This window comes from Anabrus simplex, chromosome 8 (assembly GCF_040414725.1).
Source record: "Anabrus simplex isolate iqAnaSimp1 chromosome 8, ASM4041472v1, whole genome shotgun sequence".
Taxonomy (NCBI): Eukaryota; Metazoa; Arthropoda; class Insecta; order Orthoptera; family Tettigoniidae; genus Anabrus; species Anabrus simplex.
The window spans coordinates 37,087,763-37,110,292 of NC_090272.1; the positions used below are offsets into that span (position 1 = coordinate 37,087,763).

A 22,530-nucleotide genomic window follows, 5' to 3' on the forward strand; every position below is an offset into this window, starting at 1 on the left:
ATATTGCTAAAGAATTCATTGTTATATCTTCCAGGCCCAGGCATTCTCAACATGGCAGTAAATCTCCTGAGACAGACAGACAGACTGAACTCATAAATGTCAACCAACTTGGAGCACAGAGCAACAATGTTGTTCAGTCAGCCATAATAATATTCTACTGGATAAGAACACCAGGAAAGTGGGAGCTGAAGAGAAACAACTGTTGAATGTGGAGAGTAACTTTACAGCAATTTAACATTACAAAAATTCTTTACTACAATGTACAGGCAATTACATTATGAAAATGAAGTAGATCTGTACAACTGAACTGAAGGGTGATGTGACCGGTTATTGAGAACGATCATTCCTGATGAGTGTAAGCAGGACTTGGACCACACGCAAGCTCTTCCTTCATAATAATAAATAAAATAAATATGTAAGGAGAAACGGGAACATCTGGCCTTTGAAATTCATTAATGCATTGAAGCTTCAGTTCTACAATGCTCTTTGTCATCCACGATAGGAACTATTTCTCTATGCATCTTTCTCAACTCTGAGTTGCCTGAATGAGAAGAAATGTTTTGTTAGCTCTAAGCCATACACTCTGGAAGCCATGAAAACATAAAAATGAAAATCAACAACATTTTAATTAATTATTTTATATTAAATAATATTTAACTTAAAAGTTACAGTCCACACACATACACAGGAACTGATTATGCTATCAATCTCAATTAAGGTAATGGTACTTCAAACTGAACATACCATGTTTTATTTAGACTCAAATACAAGGTGTTCCTAGTTCTCCAGGATTTAATATTGAGGCTAAATTAAGTTCAAGGACGCCACATAGATCTTCTTTTTTGTTTTAGCAGTGCATCTTTCTTGACCCAATCACACACTAACACACAGATCCTTTTCATATGAATGAACAAGTTAATTATAGGGACAAAGTCTAAAAAATTCTTTTTTTCTTTAATATTCAGAAACTTATGAACATCCACAGCAAAAAGTTCTTTTCTATTCTTCCTCCCTTCAGTAAGATTTCAAAATAATGTCTGTTCGCATCCTCTTTGAAACTGTACGTGAAGTTCATAGTAAGAAGCGCTCGACGACTCAACAGACCTCATCTGCTACGCTGGGGTCAGGGAGTCTTCTACGCAGCTCAGCTAAGGTCCATCAGGTTCGAGTCTTGGCTTGGAGCAGTGCAGTCTTTCTGGATTGAGTCAAATATCAGCTGGAGTTCAGGCGTTGATTTAATTTGTGTAACAAATTCACTGAGATGGGGATTTTTATCTGCAAAGAACAATGTATTTTAAAATCACTTTACCAAATACTACACTTTATGAAGTGAAGGGACAGTGGGTGCAAGTGGGCATCAAGGAGTATGCGGAAAGAGTGTGAAAGAGATAATTAGTGGTAGCAAATGTTGCAAGTAAAAAAATAAAAGTATGGAAACGTGGCAGAATAGCTGAAAGAATGAAAGGTAAAGAGACCCCATGGTTGAATGAAAGAGTAAAGGAAATAGTGAAAAGTAAGCAGAAAACTAGGTGCAAGTATAGAATAGAGATAAAATGGAAGTACCAGGAAATGAAAAGAAGAAAAGCTGGGAAGGATTTACTAGAGATGGAAGAAGATGTGTATATATATAATAACATAACTAGAGGAGAAAAGAAAAAGATGGAAGGATTACTTTGATGAACTGCTGAATGTGAGAAGGGACGTAGATAAGATGTTAGAGGTAGAGTGTGAGGAGACAGAACTTGAGAAAGAAATCACAATGGAAAAGGTGGAAACTGCTGTCAAATGAATGAAAGTGGGAAAAGCAGCAGGACTGAATGTACTGTGTGGAAATGATAAAAGTAGCAGGATCCATTTTATAAAGAAAATTTAATATGTCCTCCTATTCAATACACACATTAGATGGGGTAATAATAGTCATACATGTCTGAACTGGTTTGAGCCATCTTCAGTGAAAAAAATGTTAAAGTTTTTACATAATAGATTATAAAAATGTATTAAAAAATGAAGAAAAGACTAAAAACAAATGAGACATGATGGAATTAAAACAATAAGTGATTATGGCGAGGTTGTGGACCTCTTAGTCTAAAACGTGCAGTGTGTTACATTTAAAACACGAGGAAAAATTCACTATGCTAAAATTTAGAATGACAGTCTGTCTTCGTTGAGTCACTATCACAAATAGTTAAGCGGGCAGTGAAAACTTGAGAAACTATGCTTGAGAAGAAAACAAGTAATCATAAAGGAACACCGGTAGAACAATTAGAACAGATGCAGTTCGCGCATGCGCAATGTCAGACAAGGTCAAAATGCCAAGACCGCGTTTCTCCGTAGTCTGAGAGGAGAATCTGAGAACGTGTGTCACGCCTTTGTCTACAAGTTACGTGCACTTGGAAGTCAATTGAGTGAATAAGTGAGTTAGTTTGTGTTAAAATGGCAAGTGGCAGTGATGTTCGGAGGCAAAAATGAGTGAACGATCCCAACTCTTTCTGTTATATATGGGGCCAGTATACAATTAAAGGCCAGAAGCGAAATATTACGCCATTTATAAAAAGCCTGTAGTTGGCATATTTTACCCAAACACCACATTTCTCGGCAGGGCGAACCTGCGAGATTCGGTGTTGGGCTCTTCCCTGTTTGCTCGTCGCTACTAAGGGAATCCTTGTTAGTTTCTTTTCCTCCGTTTAATAATATGCTTAAATTCAGCAGGTAGTTTCGCCTGCTCTGAGGTCGCATTTGGTTTGTGCGTGTCACACAAAATATTCGGTCGCTGCACATACAGCACAAACTTTCGAGCTTGGTCGCGGGGCAAGGGCGGCGAACCGGTGCCAGCAGACACAAAAACGCTGCGCAGACCAACCCTCGTGTCTCAAACACTCTCAGTCGTGGTGTGACCGGTCCAGCTCCACCGGGGTGAAGCTCTTTTCAGGAGACACGGCGGCTGTGGCCGCACGAACCACGACACTCCCACCCTTCGAATGCAATGTCGTGCTTTGTGTAACCTCCTTGTAAACCTAACAGAATACCTATCACTTTGAAATCACCACAAACTTGGCACTTGTGTTCCTAGTACTTCAGTTTACACAAAAGCATTTCGAGATTTCCATATGTTTCTCGCATAATAACTGAATGAGCAACGGGAATGGATGCATGTTTGTTTTCATTGTGAAGAAGGACGCACTTCAAACTACGCTTGGAGGCGTCGATGAAAAGTTTCCAGTCAATAGGGTCATACTGTGGTGTTCCTAGTTTTAAGATAACCTCCGGAATGTTGTTGCAGTAAACCAAGGCTCCCTCTTCAGAAAAGAAGGATGTAAATTCTTGTTCACGATGTCTGTACCAATAGTACGTTGCCCCTGGTGCCAACATGTACCTTTCATGAAGTCTAAACCCGAGTAACTCGGCACATTCCTTTGTAAGGCCAAGATCTCGAACAAAGTCACTTAATGCACTTTGCTCGAACAGTCTGGGTTCTCTTTCAACACATTCAGGGAGAAATCACAGTCACAGTTAGTGCCCGCCATTTGTGCATTAGATTCAGAAAAGAGACAATCCTGTAAATGTTCTGGACGCTGTGGTACTGGTGTATCAGGGCCATGAGGAATGGGTAAAATTGCAGATCAAATATTGCTTGGATACACAATGTTACCTTTGTTGCTACTGTTAAATACCTTCACATTCACAGAACAGAAGCAGCAGGGAGTACTGTGGTTTGGGGGTTCTCGCCACACCATTGGAATACCGAATTGGCAATGCAGTTCGCTTACCATTCACCCATTGCCGTAACTGCTCTATACAGGTTCTACAAGTCTTATGTAGTGCCCACAGATTGTCTTAGTCTCCAAGTTTCAAGCCAAAGTAGGCATAGTAGGCCTTTCTCATGAACTCGGTTATACTGCACCGCTGTCTCATCGGCACGAAACTTCCACATGCATAGCAGAATGTATCTGGATTGTTCTTGCAGCCATGTCGTGGCATGTTGATAGATGTAAGTTCAATAAAAATATTAACACAGAATGTCACTCACATATAGAACGCTTATGAAGACAAAAATCTCTTTTCACTAGCAAGCGAAACACAACTCAGACTGTCGCAGACGAAGAACGAGAGAATGACGCCACTCAGCCCAAACTGCTCGCGCTGCCGGCTATGTTGTACATAGTTGCCGGTTCTACACACTGAGTGTGATAATACAGGACTACGAGATGGCTGGAGGACGTCGAATTAATAAAATAAATTAATAAAAGAATATGGAAATCTAAATTAAAGCAACACTCTTCCTAACAACGTGAGAAGTGCATTAGTGCATGTGATGAATAAACTTATGATGCGATGGGGAAAAAATTACATCGGATCCTGATTTAGGATGCATAAGTCATCCTAAAAAGCATTACAGGATGGCGGCAATGAAACCACTGCAGGACAGTGTAATCAGTATACGTACAATTATTCAAGTCATTTCAGTGAAGGATGTCAGAGTTTGACAATTCTTCATCCCTCACATCTTTTAAAAATGACAGTAGTCCAAGAATTCCTTAACAGTCAACCTGGAATGTAAGGAATCAAACAACGAAAAACTAGACTCCCTCTCTGCTGGAAAATGATCACAACATTGGTGCTTCTACAGATCTATTGTACTTACCAGCATCTGGGATGGTGAGCAACGCAGCCACAGCTCGCATTGCTGACCTCTTAAGCTCATCTTGTTTCTCGTACTCCTGTTTCACAGAGTTGGCCTTCACCTTCATTGTACAGGTATTACGAAGAGGTTCCACTAACCGCTCCAGCCCTGGAAACAATCAATTACTGTTAATACACTATACATCACACAAAAACAAGTTGTGGTGGGGATAAGAGTGAGCAGGTATAAAAAGAGCTAAATGGCACCTGGAAGAGCAGTGAAACAACTGTTACATATAACGGTAAGTTCCTTAGTTTTATTGCTCAGAAACAATGCACACTCCAACTTATGTACTCAAGAGCTCGTAGTCATTCCGAAACAATGCACACAGATGCACAAGTCACTAAACCAGAACTCTGGCACAGCGACCAGAGCAAAAGGTCGGTTACCAAACAAGTGGTGACGGGAGGAGGTTTGCACAATGGTCCATTTTCTGCAGTAAAAAACATGGGGGGTTTCAAAAATGACATGGTTTAGAGACATGTACTTTATTAAGTGAAGACCTCAGCGGCAACATAAATGAGATGCATCACAACTATGGATCAAAAAATATCAGGAACGAAAGAGCACAAATGATGTGAAGGAAGGAATGTGGTGTTATCAAGAAGCATAGACTCTGTGGTATGACATGTAATGAGAACCGATTAGAGAACTGGAAGGAAATATTTTAATCTCAAGGTGGATTGAGACATTGAAATCGGAGGCAGAGAAGTGTTTGATGTAGGAAGATGTCCAAGAACAGAAATATCTCTGAAGATAGGAGTCAGACAACAATGATGGAAAGCCCGTCTGGTGACCACGATCACTAAGGCGTCAAGACATCAATGGTCTGACACCTCGGTTAACCTGTTCGAGTCCCGTTGGAAGAAAAAATTTCACCATCAGAATGGTGTCTAGCAGGGTAGGAGAGCTGGTGGTATACAACTGCATGCCAAAAGCCTGTATTCAATTCCAAATATCTCTGCAGTGTTCATGTGGAGTGAGGCGTACGAGGCTGTTGATGGTGACTCGTTCAGTGTATGGAGACATTAAGCCTTGAGCAGACCACTTGGCGTTATTCGACAGGAATAGACTATGTGGCGACCACTGGGTTTCACCCTCTCACTATTTCATCATTATCTCACACCCAGATGTGCAGCTCGCCCATGGCCGTCAAATATAAAGAGCAGCGCCAGGTCTTTGGACACTTCTGGCATTAAACTGTTTTATTGATCTATAATTTTATCTAGGCTGACCCAATTAGTACACACACAATAATACTTGACAATGAATGACAGCACTTCAGTAATTAGCAACTATTTACAAAAGTTGCTTATCCTCACATCAGGTCTCTGGCTGGGCAGTCCTTCCATGATCTTGATTGACAAGCCTCTCCTTTCACTTGGCTTTGCACGCACTAGTTGCTTTACAAAGCAGTTGGGTTTGAACACAAGCCTGCTGGCTGTCCCTGGCCTGACTCGCTCATTTCTTCCAGGAAACACTGAAGGGGGCTAACACAAGGCTGACAGTCGCACGAGCACGTATGAATATAATGACAGAAGAGAGTTGCCATATTGTATATCTGTCCAAGAAGTGTGGAAGTGCTGGAAATTTGTGAAGGCTCGGATGGCTGTGAAAGGTGAAGAGCAGAGCGATCGTCCACCAACATCAGCTGCATTTGTTATTGCCATTGACCAAACAGTAAAGGAGAACAGACATGTAATGCTATCACCTAGAGCTGTTGAACAAACAGAACAGCACTTTCTATCATCAAAGAAAGGACACACTGATTTTATGCTATGACAAATGGTAGAATAACTAGTGTTCATGTTAAAAAATAATGGAGCAATGCAGAAATAAAGCAGTGTTCTTTATTTTGATCCACAAAACATTAGACGAAGTTACTTCCTGATTGAACCTCATAGTGTTTACAGGACATACAACTAGAGCTAGTAACGATTCAAACAAAAACATCTTAAAACAGACTTTCATGACCACTAAATGATCATTATGTTAAGAAGACAGTAAGACTGAAATTATGAACAAAGTTGTTCACATACCAAATACACAGCAATGAATACGAATGACTTCTTAAAAAAATCCAGGTCAGTTTAGGGTACTTGCATGGTGTTACCATGGTGTTATCTTGTCTTATCTGTCTTATCTGCCAGAACAGACAGGTCTATCTAGTATTAATTGAACAAATATTCTTAAGATCCCTCCCAAAGACCTAGCAACACATCAACGGGAACAATTTTCACACAAGACTGTATCAAGTGTCTAGGATGTTTCTTCTCAATTAAGCAGCAGCCTAAAACTATGAAACAGCTTAATATTGTACTCTTGTCAATTCCTTGACGTTACATGAGACCCAAAGTCAAGACGCTAACAGTTTCATTCACAACGTTCTTGACCAGTCTACCTACAACAATCGGCTTTTAAATCTCCACTTGTGCATGACAACACATTTAAATATATACGTCAAGAATATGAAAATGAAAATCGTGGGTCAAACAAGCTCCAGTTTTAATATCACCCTTTCTCAAGACTTATGATTTAAAAAAGAAGATCCGTTTCATTTTATTTTTATTTTTGAACATTTTAAGTTAACCAGAATAGAACTACCAAGTTAAAACACATTTAATTTAAATTTATATTTTCAATCTTGACCAACCTACAAGTAACAATCAGTTCAAATCTCCACTTATTGTTGACGACCACGGTACGTCAAGAACTTAATATGATATAGGGGTCACATAAACCCCGATATGCAATCCTCTTTACCGAAAAGAAGATCCATTTTAGTTTTGGACATTTTTCATATTAGATAGATTAGGACCAAAAAACTTAACTGTATTAACTTATGTTTGTATATATTGTATATAATGTATATGTTGTATATAGTGTATATATTGGTATGTTTATATTGGTTAAAAAGGTCCCAAACCTTGACCTAAAGGTTGTTTACAGGCTGAAGATGCCCAAAATAATGGGTGAAACATGTACCTGACCAAATAAGTCTACATAAAATCATGTAGATAATAACCACATTAAACGTGGAAAGTATTGAATAGGTGGTTTTTTATTAAATTATCCTTGATATCTATGCCTAACTTGTAGAGTTAACCGAAAACTTAGAAATACCTCTAAGCAACATAGCTAATGGATGGGGTAAACTGCTGAAATCAGGAGACGTAGTAGGAAGGGGCCTAAGTGGCGGAGAAGCAGATTCCGAAGGAACATTATTTAACACGAAGGGTGGAATGGACTTGCGACGATCTGACACCGTTTCTGATGGGGCAGATGTTCGTTGTGTAGCCGCCGCGGCACTACTTCCTTCCTCTTTAGAGGAATCCTCCCCACTTACGATATTTACTACCATAGGTTGATCGACTTTAGGGATGGCAGGTCCAGATAACAACCGACTAACTTTACTAGACATTTGGGACAAGTTTTCAGCAAGGGCACTAGCTTCCTTACCCTGAAGGTCATTTAACTTCAGAGACAATAGATCACACACCCTATTATAAAAGTGGTACAACCTAGCCTGTACTCTTTTGAGTTGATTAGGTGATGGATCATTTTCTTCAAAAAAAAACTAACTACAGATGCTAGCTCAGTAGTATTATCATTGATCGTGGAGAGAGCGTCGTCAATCTCTTTCTCTCCCAAAGTCGGGATGGTAATAGGCAAATCAAGGGAATCTTTTAGCTTATTGGAGTCGACTGCAACCGTGCCTCCAGATTGAACGTTTCTGAGAGATAGTTCATAAATTAATTCCTCTTTACGCAAATAGAAAGGATGAAGAACCTCGCGAGGGCCGGACATGCTGACAAAAAATTAAACAATTTTGAAAAATGAAAAGGAAAAGTCCAGCGACAGAGAAAATTGTTAGAGTTCGAGAGCAAAGTAATGTTTAGCCGTCAAAAGGGGCTAATTTGAGACCCATTCAACCACGCTCTGCTACCACTTGTTACGGAGTTTTCCGTGGTAGTTAGAGGTGAAAGAAGGTGCTGGGATGAACAGGTCTCAACTTACGAAATTAAAGTTAATTTAAAATTTAACAAGGTTATATTTTCTTTTCAAGATCAAGAAATAACAAATATAACAGGTACTCAGTAGCCTAACAACAAATCGAGAGTGTACAATCACAGTGTTACAGGATTTGGGCTCCGAGAGTCAGACACACAATTCTTGAGCAATTAGCCCAACTTTAGCCAGATACCAGGTTTGACAAAGGGGCAGAAAACCCCAATCATTCCCAGGAGCTCTTGCTCCCTATTACTCAGTAAAGCCTGCTCGAGGCACACAGAAATCAAAATTTTAAGAAAGAGCAACCCGCTCTTAAGTTCAAGCCTATCAAAGGCCACACCAAACTCCACTTTCAAGCTGACCTCCAAGCACATGAAAACAGGGGTAAAAATACCCAACCTACTGAGGCCTATTCAATAAAGAAACAGGACAATTACAATGGCCTCCAAAATACCAAGTTGAGAGGAGGTGAAACTGCACTCCTAATACATTTCTTTAAAACCTATTTGGCACTAGGCCGCATATGCAAGGGCTAATCCCATACTAAAGAGGTGACTTATATAAGAAAATAATTTATATTACATTAAGAAGGGAAGAAACGGTTGTGAAAATAAGTTCACCTCAAAGCAATAGGAGTGGGAGCTCGAGAGGGTGAAGCACTCTCTATCCCAATATGTAGTTTAAAGAGATAGAATCTATACCAAGTGTCTTTTACATTTTAGAGGAAAGTTACATGGTAAAAGGTATCGAACCTTCCCCGAGAGTTAAGCTGCTGAGCTAGCAAGAAAATAAGTTATTAAAAGGCCATTACCTTATTGAAGAACTGTTGCCCGACGAAAGAGGCGCTTCCCGCCCCCTGCTACATAATTTACACTATGATAGATGTTACTGAAGTGGCACGGAGCCCGAAAATCAGCAGTTTATATACCCTCGCGGAACATTCGAGACCTTTCATGAATGAGAACACCCGCCCACAAGCCTTTTATTGGACGACCAAAAGAGTACATGTCAAAGCTGAAGAAGAAAACCAGGATTGGTGGAAAATTAATTACAGAAAATTATGATTGGCCAGTTTCAAAACTGGCAGAAAGAAAGGGTTAACATTGCCAACTTAAACAAAAGCTGAAAGGAATTTAATAAGGAACAAACTTATAAATACTAAATTTCTTCAAAAAAGAGTTCCCTCACTTCGCACTAGGGTGCACAATTGTAGTTCGTAAGTAGTGTCATCTAGAAGAGAATGTTCACACTTCTTGCTACAGAGAAAACAACATTGAATCGAAATTGACATAGTTCAGAACACTTCAAAATTTACAAGTAGTGACATCTTCTGATAAACTTGAGAATTAACCTGGTAGTTAAAGTTCAGGCTTCCTCCAGTAGAGGAGTTTCAACTGGCGCAAAGTTTGAATTAGCGGCGTGGAGGTGTACCACCCGGTACAATCCTAACACAAATGATAAAGTAAACACAGTTTTCTTTTGCCGGAAGCATAATAGTAATCAAATCATGTTGGAATATAAAGGTTATTTCTTGGAGCAAACATTCTTATGTCAACGAGTGTGTGGGCTATATGTTGTCTAAAGCAGTGGTTCTCAACCTTTCAAGTTCATGGCACACTAACATAAGAATTGGCATCAATGTGGTACACTCAGTCTTGTGCGTGCAGTAATCTGCAATTGTAGTACCATTTGTCCATGTTCTGGAATGTTTTGAGGTTTTTAGTTTAATACCGTCATTGGATTTATGCCCCACTATGTTCCGTGTGGCATTGCTTTTAAACTGACAGTTTGCAAACAACATGACTAACACATCACCCGTGTTACCAGCAGTCTACTGTTGCGAGAAGAGAACCGCTTATACAACACGCCCACAGCACACAGCCCTCATAAAATGTAATGTTATCAGAAAAGCTAAAGAATCACGAGTGAAAATGGGTTAATAGAATTTAATAAAAGTCAGTATATAGAGTTGGGGAATAAGAAACTACAGTCTAAGTTATAAACAATTTTATTCACCCTGGATGAAATTGTAGTTTAGGGGAAGGTGCCTAAAATTTAATTTTTAAATACCTATGTTATTAGTCTTATCGAAAAGTATTACATAACAAAAGTTATACAGAATACAATTTCCGACCATTTATGTTTTATTCAGTTTTAAGGTAACGACTATGATAAGAGTGGTATTTCAAAGTTGGAAGAAAACTAAATGTGAAGGCCTACAATATTGAAAGCGCATAACATTGATCAATAATAACATTACACTGACCATTGTTCGTTGTGATGTTCTTTGTCTCTTATGCTGCCGCTCAACTCAGATAGATGGGATTATTGCTGCGTACCGAATATAACAGCCTGACTGAATATTGGCGGGAAATAGCTGGGAAGTTAGAAAACTTTCTTCTTTAGCATGTCATTCCTCTGGTTCATACATTTTCTGATACAGCTGGTACATAACACACTGGTTCATCATAGTATTCCAGCTATTTGATCCCTAATCTGACGCACTGTTTTGAATGAGCAGTGTGCACACGTAAGGCAGAGGCTCTCGTAGTAGTAGTAGTAGTAGTAGTAGTAGTACCTGGTCTAGAATTACAATTTAGGCCTATTCCAAATTATAGCACCACAATTCACTAAATAAATCAAAATTCAACCCTGTAAAGAGCCGTTTCTTAAGAAGAGCTTCTTTCTCTTCACTTCTATTAAATTCTACATTCATTTTATTCCAAATTAGCAGTGAAGAGGGGGTTTCTCCTCTGGCTTGGAGGAAAAATTTGCCTCCAAGTCAGATAGATTTTCCGCCACCTGTGTAGTGAACTGAGATTTTCCAATTCATCGGGTACTCCTAGGAAACAGATTAGTAAAAGAGCATAGCTTTTGCCCTGGGAGTCTCCACTATTCAACACCCCCACCCGGCCGAAATACGACTAACAGTGTTCACAGATCACGGCTGTCTGCGGCATGGTCATTCTAGCTCTGGAACTTTGGACTGTTAGGTTGGCAGTTTAGTACTGTTCGTTAAAAGTGACAAAATGTGTGGTTTTTCATTTGATCGAGTATTTCATATCAAAGCATTGCTTTTAATCACGCCATTCCTACTGACATCATTGTAATAACTTATGTTCATTTCAGTTGGGAAAACTACTATGAGAGTCTTTCTGAGGATGTAAAAAGGCAGGTGGAGAGTGAGTGTTTGTCATTATAATGAAAATTCCCTAACCCTGTCTTCATATGAGAAAAGATGATTTCCCCGTCGTGTTTCTAGGGTGACGTTAAGTGATATGCAATTTAATACAATCTTGCTCACAATGTGTACACTACCTAACCTAGAATTCTGTATACAATGTAGAATTCCGTAGCGAAGCACTGGTACATCAGCTAGTCATTTATAATCTTGAAGAGATGTAGAATTGAGCATATATGTAATATTGCCTTAGTTAAAATGTGAGTTGAAACAAATACTGTATATTATTGTAGTGGAAAGTAAATTTTATATAGTTGTGTAAAGAAAACAATGTAAAAAAATATTGAAGGTATCCATGGAGATTAATGAATTAAAAAAAATGAAAGTGAAAAGGCACTTGAAGATATGAATTAAGTTAAAAGAATTTTTTATTCTTTGTATTAAAATGATAGAATGAATACTCATAAATAAATTTTCACCTGTAGGTCAATATACACATGACTATAACCATAATTTCACTGATATTGAACAAGATCTAATAATTCTTAAAACATTACACAAAGGCCCATTACTTGATATAACAGAATTTTTTCATACATTTAGATCAATATTTTAACTCTAATTACAACCAAAATGAAATATGTAAAAAAAAAAACCAACATTCTATTTGACCTTTTTATCATTATTCTTAAAAATTTTAATTTAATCGATCTAAATTCAATCTTCCATTCCATTCACTCCACCTCTCCTGAACATTTACCCCCATTCCCTCATTCTTCAGCCCCACTTTAAGTCCAACACTTGGTTATATAAGATGAGCCGCATTTTGACTTATTTCTTTTCAATTCTTTCTTTCATTCTTTTTTTAAATATTTTACATTCCTTAAATTTTGTTAATATTTCCTACATTTTTCTAATTTATTTTTCCTTTCTTTTATTTCAGTGTTGCTCCAGTCCTCCGCACTTATACCTACTATAACATATCTACTATATAACTACCGAACGAAATATTAAACTAAGCTACTATGTAAACTAGATCACTACTGTACCTTGTTACACACTATTTACCACAATATAACATGCTATACTATTAAAAAAACACTAAACAATAAATTTATAAACTCTACACTACGAAATATAAACGAACAACCTAGCACAAAAACACACAAAGACCGTGAAAAGAATTCACCACAATACAACACACAGCTGATAGCACGTGGTTACAGTAAACAACAGACCGACAAAACTGAAAGCCGGAACTGGAGTCAAACGTGCTCTATCAGAGCGATTGGCTGTTGATTAATTCACTTACCCTCCACCAAAAGGCAGCGTTCAAACGTCAGGTCGAAACTCATAATAACTGAACTATAAGTGCCCTAATTCCTCTTCTGCTTTGAATCATCCTTAGCAAGCTTATGATATCTCTTTCATAGGTTGTTAATGTCCCAAAACCATAACGAATAGAAATAAATATTTGAGAATTTTAACATTTCCTTATGCTAAATGTGGGTTTTGTCCTAATGTGAATTACGTTAAATCGAAGATAAAATTGCATTGCTCTTATGGAATAATTTTTGGGGCTTGAAATTTCTTCTGTTAAATGCGGGTTTACACTAAATCGACATAATGTAAAATCGGCATTATACTGTATATTGTATTACTAATTTCCTACCAAGCATGGAACACTTAATTATTTTTTCTGGTTCAATAAACTGGGATTCTTTGGACATATCATGAGGATGCAGGATTCGAGACTTCTGAAACAACTAGTACAACACAATCTCGTCTCAAAAAATACCACAACAGATATAAATGGATCGGAGAAGTATGAAATTTTATATATATATAAATTTATGTTGTCACCACTTCTCAATTTATAGATGAAATTCCTCAATTAAATTTTCTCTAACTGATCTTACCCTAGGTCCCTACACATTTTCGCATCAAAATCAATATAAACAGACAACTTCCACGTATTACTGTTATTGCTGTATTTGCCCATACAAATGTTGGAACAACTTCATCTTCTTAATAAATAATCATATTCCACTACACTTCTTACTTTCATTTCATCGAAAAAAGGGAATTTTTTTCTTCACTGCTTAGGGATGAACCAGCAACTGTCAAAATTCTAAAAGAAACATCTTGGAGGATTCCATAGTTCGTGGCCACGGAGGATGTGTACTTTTTCAATGTAGACAGCCCTGATAAAGGAATGTTCATTAAGAGTGACGATGTGTCTCGGGGAAAACGCTAAAAATGTTTCATTTCCTGCCTGTTTGACTCTCTTGCTACACAGAACAATATTTATTTGATGTTTCAGTTTTCTCTGTTTTTAGCTCCCTCTCAGTCATTCTGGGTATATGAATGAAGCATTCCTCTTTGTTCTGGCACACTGTACCACTCATTTATTTTGGGAAAGTGTGGCATTTTGCTTGTCCACTCTAGGAATCTCATTCATTTATTATTTACACTATGTGATCAAAAGTATCCGGTCACCTCCAAAAACATACATTTTTCAGCTTAGGTGCATCGTGCTGCCACCTACTGCCAGGTACTCCATATCAGCGACCTCAGTAGTCATTATACATCATGAGAGAGCAGAATGGGGCGCTCCACGGAACTTGTAGACTTCAAACGTGGTCAGGTGATTGGGTGTCACTTGTGTCAGAAGTCTGTATGCGAGATTTCCACACTCCTAAACATCCCTAGATCCACTATTTCTGATGATATAATGAAGTGGAAATGTGAAGGCACACGTACAGCACAAAAACGTACAGGCCGACCTCGTCTGTTGACTGACAGAGACCGCCGACAGTTGAAGAGGGTCATCAATTGTAATAGGCAGGCATCTATCCAGACCATCACACAGGAATTCCAAACTACATCAGGATCCACACCAAGTACTATGACAGTGTATCAGAAGGTGGGAAAACTTGGATTTCATGGTCGAGCGGCTGCCCATAAGCCGCACATCATGCAGGTCAACGCCAAACGACGCCTCGCTTGGTGTAAGGAGCGTAAACATTGGACGATTGAACAGTGGAAAACGTTGTGTGGAATGACGAATCACGGTACACAATGTGGTGATCTGATGGCAGGGTGTGGGTATATGATATAGATGTCGATTCCTATAGGGAATCGGAAATATTTGTTCCGAATGAGTAAATTTATAATACCAATGTAAATGGTCCGTTATTGGACATTATAAATTTTCCAGCTAACTCATTCTTGGTTGCCAGCGTTTCGCCCCCGTGTACTAGGCTGGGCTCTTCAGTTGGTACCTAGCACACCTACCAAGACGCTGGCTAGTGTATACCGTGGAGGCCACTGCATAGGCTAATTGTAGCCACCGGCAGTGCCAATGCACTATGAGAAACTTTGTCCCATTACCAAGAATTGATGCCTGCTTGGCCGTCAGATGATATAGATGTCGATTCCCATAGGGAATCGAAAATATTTGTTCCGAATGAGTAAATTTATAATTGGTAGGTGTGCTAGGTACCAACTGAAGAGCCCAGCCTAGCACACGGGGGCGAAACGCTGGCAACCAAGAATGAGTTAGCTGCAAAATTATAATGTCCAATAACGGACCACTTACATTGGTATTATAAATATACTCATTCGGAACAATTATTTCCGATTCCCTATGGGACTCGACATCTATAGAATCTGATGGCCAAGCAGGCATCAATTTTTGGTAATGGGACAAAGTTTCTCATAGTGCATTGGCACTGCCGGTGGCTACAATTAGCCTATGCAGTGGCCTCCACGGTATGCACTCGCCAGCGTCTTGGTAGGTATGCTAGGTACCAACTGAAGAGCCCAGCCTAGCACACGGGGGCGAAACGCTGGCAAACAAGAATGAGTTAGCTGGAAAATTTATAATGTCCAATAACGGACCATTTACATATGTATTATAAATTTACTCATTCGGAACAAATATTTCCGATTCCCTATAGGAATCGACATCTATATCATATACCCACACCCTGCCATCAGATCACCACATTGTGTACCGTGATTCGTCATTCCACACAACGTTTTCCACTGTTCAATCGTCCAATGTTTACGCTCCTTACACCAAGCGAGGCGTCGTTTGGCGTTGACCTGCATGATGTGCGGCTTATGGGCAGCCGCTCGACCATGAAATCCAAGTTTTCCCACCTCCTGATGCACTGTCATAGTACTTGGTGTGGATCCTGATGTAGTTTGGAATTCCTGTGTGATGGTCTGGATAGATGCCTGCCTATTACAACTGATGACCCTCTTCAACTGACGGCGGTCTCTGTCAGTCAACAGACGAGGTCGGCCTGTACGCTTTTGTGCTGTACGTGTGCCTTCACATTTCCACTTCATTATATCATCAGAAATAGTGGATCTAGGGATGTTTAGGAGTGTGGAAATCTCGCATACAGACTTCTGACACAAGTGACACCCAATCACCTGACCACGTTTGAAGTCTGCGAGTTCCGTGGAGCACCCCATTCTGCTCTCTCATGATGTATAATGACTACTGAGGTCGCTGATATGGAGTACCTGGCAGCAGGTGGCAGCACGATGCACCTAAGCTGAAAAATGTATGTTTTTGGAGGTGACCGGATACTTTTGATCACATAGTGTAAATAATAAATGAATGAGATTCCTAGAGTGGACAAGCAAAATGCCACACTTTCCCAAAATAAATGAGTGGTACAGTGTGCCAGAACAAAGAGGAATGCTTCATTCATGTACCTAGAATGACTGAGAGGGAGCTAAAAACAGAGAAAACTGAAACATCAAATAAATATTGTTCTGTGTAGCAAGAGAGTCAAACAGTTAGGAAATGAAACATTTTTAGCATTTTCCCCGAGACACATTGTCACTCTTAATGAACATTCCTTTATCAGGGCTGTCTACATTGAAAAAGTACACATCCTCCGTGGACACGAACTATGGAATCCTCCAAGATGTTTCTTTTAGAATTTTGACAGTTGCTGGTTCATCCCTAAGCAGTAAAGAAAAAAATTCCCTTTTTTCGATGAAATGAAAGTAAGAAGTGTAGTGGAATATGATTATTTATTAAGAAGATGAAGTTGTTCCAACATTTGTATGGGCAAATACAGCAATAACAGTAATACGTGGAAGTTGTCTGTTTATGTTGATTTTGATGTGAAAATGTGTAGGGACCTAGGGTAAGATCAGTTAGAGAAAATTTAATTGAGGAATTTCATCTATAAATTGAGAAGTGGTGACAACATTAATTTATATATATATAAAATTTTAAAAAGAGCTACAAAGAGAGGTCGTGAATACTCAGACACTCCCAATAAAATGTCAGAAAAGAAATCTTCAGTACACTTATCATATAGGCTTTTATTATGATGGGTTCGCCACTCCCAAAGGCATTTTAGAGCTTCTGCCAGCCGAAACTTGTAGGCAGCTCCTAACATGGAGAACAGACGCCTTCTGTAGCCGCTCCTCTGGAGTACAGACGCTACTGCTGATATGAGGTTTCAGTGGCATTTCCTCCACTGAGGGCCCATTTTTCTTCTATAAGGACTCCTTAGCTCTTAGCCATTGGTCCTTACAGTGGGTCACGCTATTTACCGCCGCCCAAGACCCGGCAACGAAATACATCAAGACAGCAACCATCAATGTAGTGACACTGATAGAGCAAGGTGAGAGGAAACTAAAGAAAGGATACACCTTATACTATAGTGGAGGAAGAGAAGCCAAAAATGGTGTAGGTCTCATAAGAAAAGACCTAAAGGAATACCTAGAATTGGTGGAAAACATAAATGACAGGTTGATTAAGGCCAGACTGAGACTTGAAACTGGTGTTACAGATATAATTCAAGGGTATGCTCCACAAACAGGAAATACAGATATGGATCTAGAGGAATACCTTGAATATCTGGCAGACCATATACAGGACAAACAGGTTGTGATCATCGGAGACAGGAATGCCCAAGTAGGTTAGGAAAGAAAAGGAGATGAAGAGATTATAGGTCCATTAGGATATGGGAAGAGAAACAAGGCTGGAGATATTTTGGTAGACTTTTGTAGAAGAAATGAGCTGATCATTGGTAACACACGGTTTCGAAAGAAAAACAGTCAGAAGATAACAAGATATAGTTGGGATAAAATCAAAACTCTGATAGATTACATTTTGGTCGAGAAAGGTAACAGGAAAATGTTGGTAGACGTAACAGCCCACTCAAGTGAATCCTTCGAAGGAGATCACAGAGTTGTGATAGCTAAGTTAAAGATGGGAAAGATACAAAAGATGACAGATTAGGCAGAAAAATCTAATGGTGTGGAAATTGCAGGAGAAGCAGGGTGTCCACCAAATTCAGATTTTGAAATTCCCTGACATTTCCCTGTTTTCCAGACATAAAAACAATTATATCCCTAACACACAATGACAAAAAATTAAATTTTAATAGAAGTTTCCAGGTATGACTGTAATATTAAAATACATTTTGAAAACTTAACATGCAAAAAATAAATGAGTAATTAATGTGCATATTAAATTTCAAAACTTGGAAGCTGAATTTAGTCCAATTTAATTAACTTTAAGATTTAAAAAAGTTAATACCCATTACTGCTTCAGTGAAGAAATTTCTTCATCTACAGCCAGCAACGACTGTCAAGCTTCTGCTATCACCCTCCGCTTCTTTTCTTCTAATTCTTTCAGCAACAAAGTGCTCTTATTTTTTTGCAGATAATCTTCTGCTTCCAATGCTTCACGTTTCTCCTTCAGATTTTGAATATACAAAGCATGAGCATTCCTTGCAGCATGGAGCATGTTCTTATTAACTGAGACCTTTTCAATTCCACCAAGGTTTGAGATAGCATCATATATTCTTCTTTGTGTTACAAGGGATTCTTGTAGCATGTTCTCTACTGTAATTTCTTTATTCAGAGAAAAACCACGTTCAAGTGAAGCATTTCCATGAAACAATATTAGTATCTTTTTGAGAAATGAAGCCAACTTTTCTGTGTTTAAAAAGCCAACTTTTCTGTGTTTAAATTTACTGTTGGCAAAACAGTACGGAACCAAAAGTGACCTAATCTCTCGTTTTTAGAAGACAAAGAATTCATTACTTCGTTGAAAGTATCATTCTCACACACAGAAGTGAACTCCCTTTGTATATGATCAGCTTCATTACCCGAGATCCATTTGTTTTCAACAAAGGCATTTAAAGCTACCCTTAGCCATTTGCTGCTTAGAGGTTGCTTGGCTACACTTTGATCGAAACAAGAAATTCCTTTAGTCAGTTTATATGCCAGTGGTGACCGTTCCAGTAGCTTCTTGCACAAAGCTACCATTCCTCTTAGACAATCTGTGCGAAACACTAATATATCTCTATCATTTAATCCAGGAGTGCCACGAAGTGCTGCTCTAGCAGCATAACCTATGTCAATTTTAGATGTAGGCAGAAGATTTTCTTTACTGTCTAAATTAATTTTGAGAACATTTTCTGAAGACTGCAGTGACTCAGACTTAACAAACCTTGTCATGACATTTTTCATTGTTGCAATGAGAGATTCATACAGGAGTGGTGCAAATCGAAGATCTGTCTGAAACTGTTTTAGGAATGGTTCCAAATCTCCAACAAGAGATAATAAAAATGACAACTTGGCCTTAAGTAGCTTATCTTTAAGTGAAGTTGATACTATTTTGAAGCTGTTACAGTTTGGGATTTTTTTGTCTCTGTTTGTTCCTTCCACATATTTGTCAACATTAGGTAGGATATCTATAGCACATTCAATGACTTTAGAATTTTCAAGCCATCTTATAGCACAATATTTCAAAGGAAATACGTTTGAACCTGAATAATGTGTATAATCAGCATGTCTTGCAGGAACGTAGCAAAACAAGAAGTGAAGAGCACGAAGAAACTCGGCAATATTCCACTGGGTTTCTTTTACTGCTATTTTATATGAATTGTGCACAGTATGCAAGCCACAAGATCCGATGTTCACCAAAATAGGAGCATCTGCATCATCGCTTAATAAATTACCAATATCCTGAAGGAACTTTTTTATTAACATTTGGACTATCCATTGAAATTTGTAAGAGTTTTTTTTAGATCGAGTCCCTGCAGTGGTCGCAAAAAACCATTTAACAAATCTGAGGAGGTAGAGTGACCAAGAAAAACGGAATCAAAATAAGAAGTGCATACTTCATTGGTATCAGGATTGAAACCACGAACTACAAGATCCATTTGGCCCATCTGAGAAACTTTATTCAGTGACTCGTCAAAACCAACGGTGAAATGTGTGCACTTATGACACATCTCAAGAACAAGAACTAGCTTATGAAAATAGGGAGCCAAACCATTAGTGATTGTATATGCAACTTTTGTTCTGTGCAGTCGAACTTTCGAAGCTATTTCAGAGTCTGGAAACATAACTGGGAACAAACGTACACTAGCTTCACTGGAAAGTACAGAACAGTGTTGCATGACCGTATGCATGCACCATATAATCTCAGCTTTGGTTACTTGCTCTCTTGAAAGATAATTCTGTAGACATCTCGTCTCTGGTGAACCTTCTTTAATGGAAGAAGAACAAGAAGAAGAAGCAGAAACAGCAGCAGTGGAGTCAGAGTTCGTTGTGGTAGCTGTGGCACGCAGAGGACAATTTGTGTTTGCGGCCAGGGTATTATCTACTGAGTTTAAGTCATTTTTTACTTCACTATTCCAATGTCCTTTTTTTAAATAACTTGAAAGGGATGATGAGAACTGGCTAAACTTGACACTACTGGCATGCTTCTTTCCTCCCATGTGACTTTTTAATGCCTGCTTCCCCATGTTGCTAAGAGAAAATGATGTTTTACATATTATGCAATATGCTAAAAACTTGTTTCAACCATGTTCTGAAAGTATCATCAAGCAGCCACATTTCATTAAACAAAGTTTTCCTTGCCTTTGATGAAGACATTGTTAACTGAAAAAAGAAGTAAGTATATTGTAAAAAAATCTTTAAATAGACCTATACTCCGCACGGCTTTCTTCTAAACTGACAGTTCGCAAAACAAGTGAGCATTGACTTACCTATGCTACCAGCACTCTACTGCTTCGATAACAGTTGATGCCCTCGTAAAATGTAATACCCTACTATGAAAATCACACAAAAATCACAAGTGAAAACAAATTCACAAAACCATCAAAGATAGTGAATGCACTTCCTAACAATATCAGGCACTGAAACAAGAATAGGTACATTATTATTAAGTGTAAAAGAAATAAATTATTCGCGGCTAATGACTGGCATAAGGAGGAGGTTATGGCTGATCGATACCACGGTGTCAATTTTTGCCGAGTCACATTCTTGCTGCTTGTCTTGCACGAACTATACTGGGGTATGGTACACAGATGAACTATATGGTAAACCAACACACGGATGTAAATAAAATTACAACTACATTGAACACTATTAAACTTACATACCATACACGCCGAGTTAGGTAGCTTAACCACGTGGTGATGTAGACAATACAGTTGGCAGACAGGTTTCAAGATTGAGCTCAACCAATATAAATTTATATGAATGGTGGTTTGGGATTGGCTGGATCAAGAATGAATACATACAAACATACTTCACAAACTCAAAATCTCCTAACCAACAAACAACCTTCATCTTATGATGTGATGTCACTTTATTTTAAATCTTGTTCTCTATTCACAAATTACACGTGATATTACAAGCTACTAGTCGTGCCTGAAAACTTCCGAACCCCTCTCACGAAAGATAGAAGAAACTCAACATGGCACGGCCCAAACGGTGTCACGATGCATTACACATTTACACAAGGCTTACCTACGTCAGCGCATTTAATAATAATAAAAATAATAATAACCCTGAACACTCGAATGAGTATTAAGTTTAAGTGAATTTCACACTTTCCTGCATTCAGTCAGTGTTTGTTGTCTTGTTTTTACATTTTACGAGGTAGTGACTAGCGCACACGTCATTACACAGTAAACAAACACAGTCCTATTGCACATGTCATTACACAGTAAACAAACACAGTCATCCATTGGGTTGTGGAATTTTGTCTATATGCATATTTTGTTGTGGAAGCCATGTATTTAAGTGATTAGAAAAACTGAGAACGCAATATAGGCCTAATTCAACAAGCTCGCCATTCCCCAACAACACAGCATATTCAATAGTAAGCAGATCATAACATTGAAAATTCGATCGATCAATCGATCGATCATAGTCGCTACTGCTTGCTATAGGCTATCCATATAGCTACTGATGCTATTGGTTACTTCACGTTCGAGATCACACTTGATTTTTTAAACGTTTATTCAGTTTTCTTTACAATTTATTCCTGGCATAAAAGACATGCCCTAGACTAATGTTATAAAAACTGAAAAATGTGCTTCTATTAACGGATAAATACGGTATGTCCATTTTATAAGGCAGAACGAATTTCCAGATTTTTTCTGAATTCCCTGACATTTCCCGATTTGCCCGTCATTTATCGAATTCCCTGAAATTTCCTGGTTTCCCCAGTTTTCCATACGGGTGGCCAACCTGAGAAGGAAATAAATGAAGAGTTTTGGAATGAAGATTAGTACTGCGAAGAGTACGACTTTGATTATGACAAGAGGTAATAAAAAATCCAGGAGAGTGATAAAAATAGGAAATGAACCTC

At 38.5% G+C, this 22,530-nt stretch overlaps 1 protein-coding gene across 1 annotated transcript in view; it reads right to left on the minus strand.

The window, feature by feature from the left end:
• Positions 1-202: 202 nt before the first annotated feature.
• Cand1 (Cullin-associated and neddylation-dissociated 1) overlaps positions 203-22,530 on the minus strand; it is a 197,164-nt gene continuing 174,836 nt past the window's right edge. The window contains exons 21-22 of the mRNA XM_067153221.2: positions 4,643-4,789; positions 203-1,275 (exon numbers count right to left, since the gene is read on the minus strand). Coding sequence (XP_067009322.1) covers positions 1,145-1,275; positions 4,643-4,789 — 278 coding nt within the window. The 3' untranslated portion in view covers positions 203-1,144. The remainder of the gene's footprint in view (positions 1,276-4,642; positions 4,790-22,530) is intronic.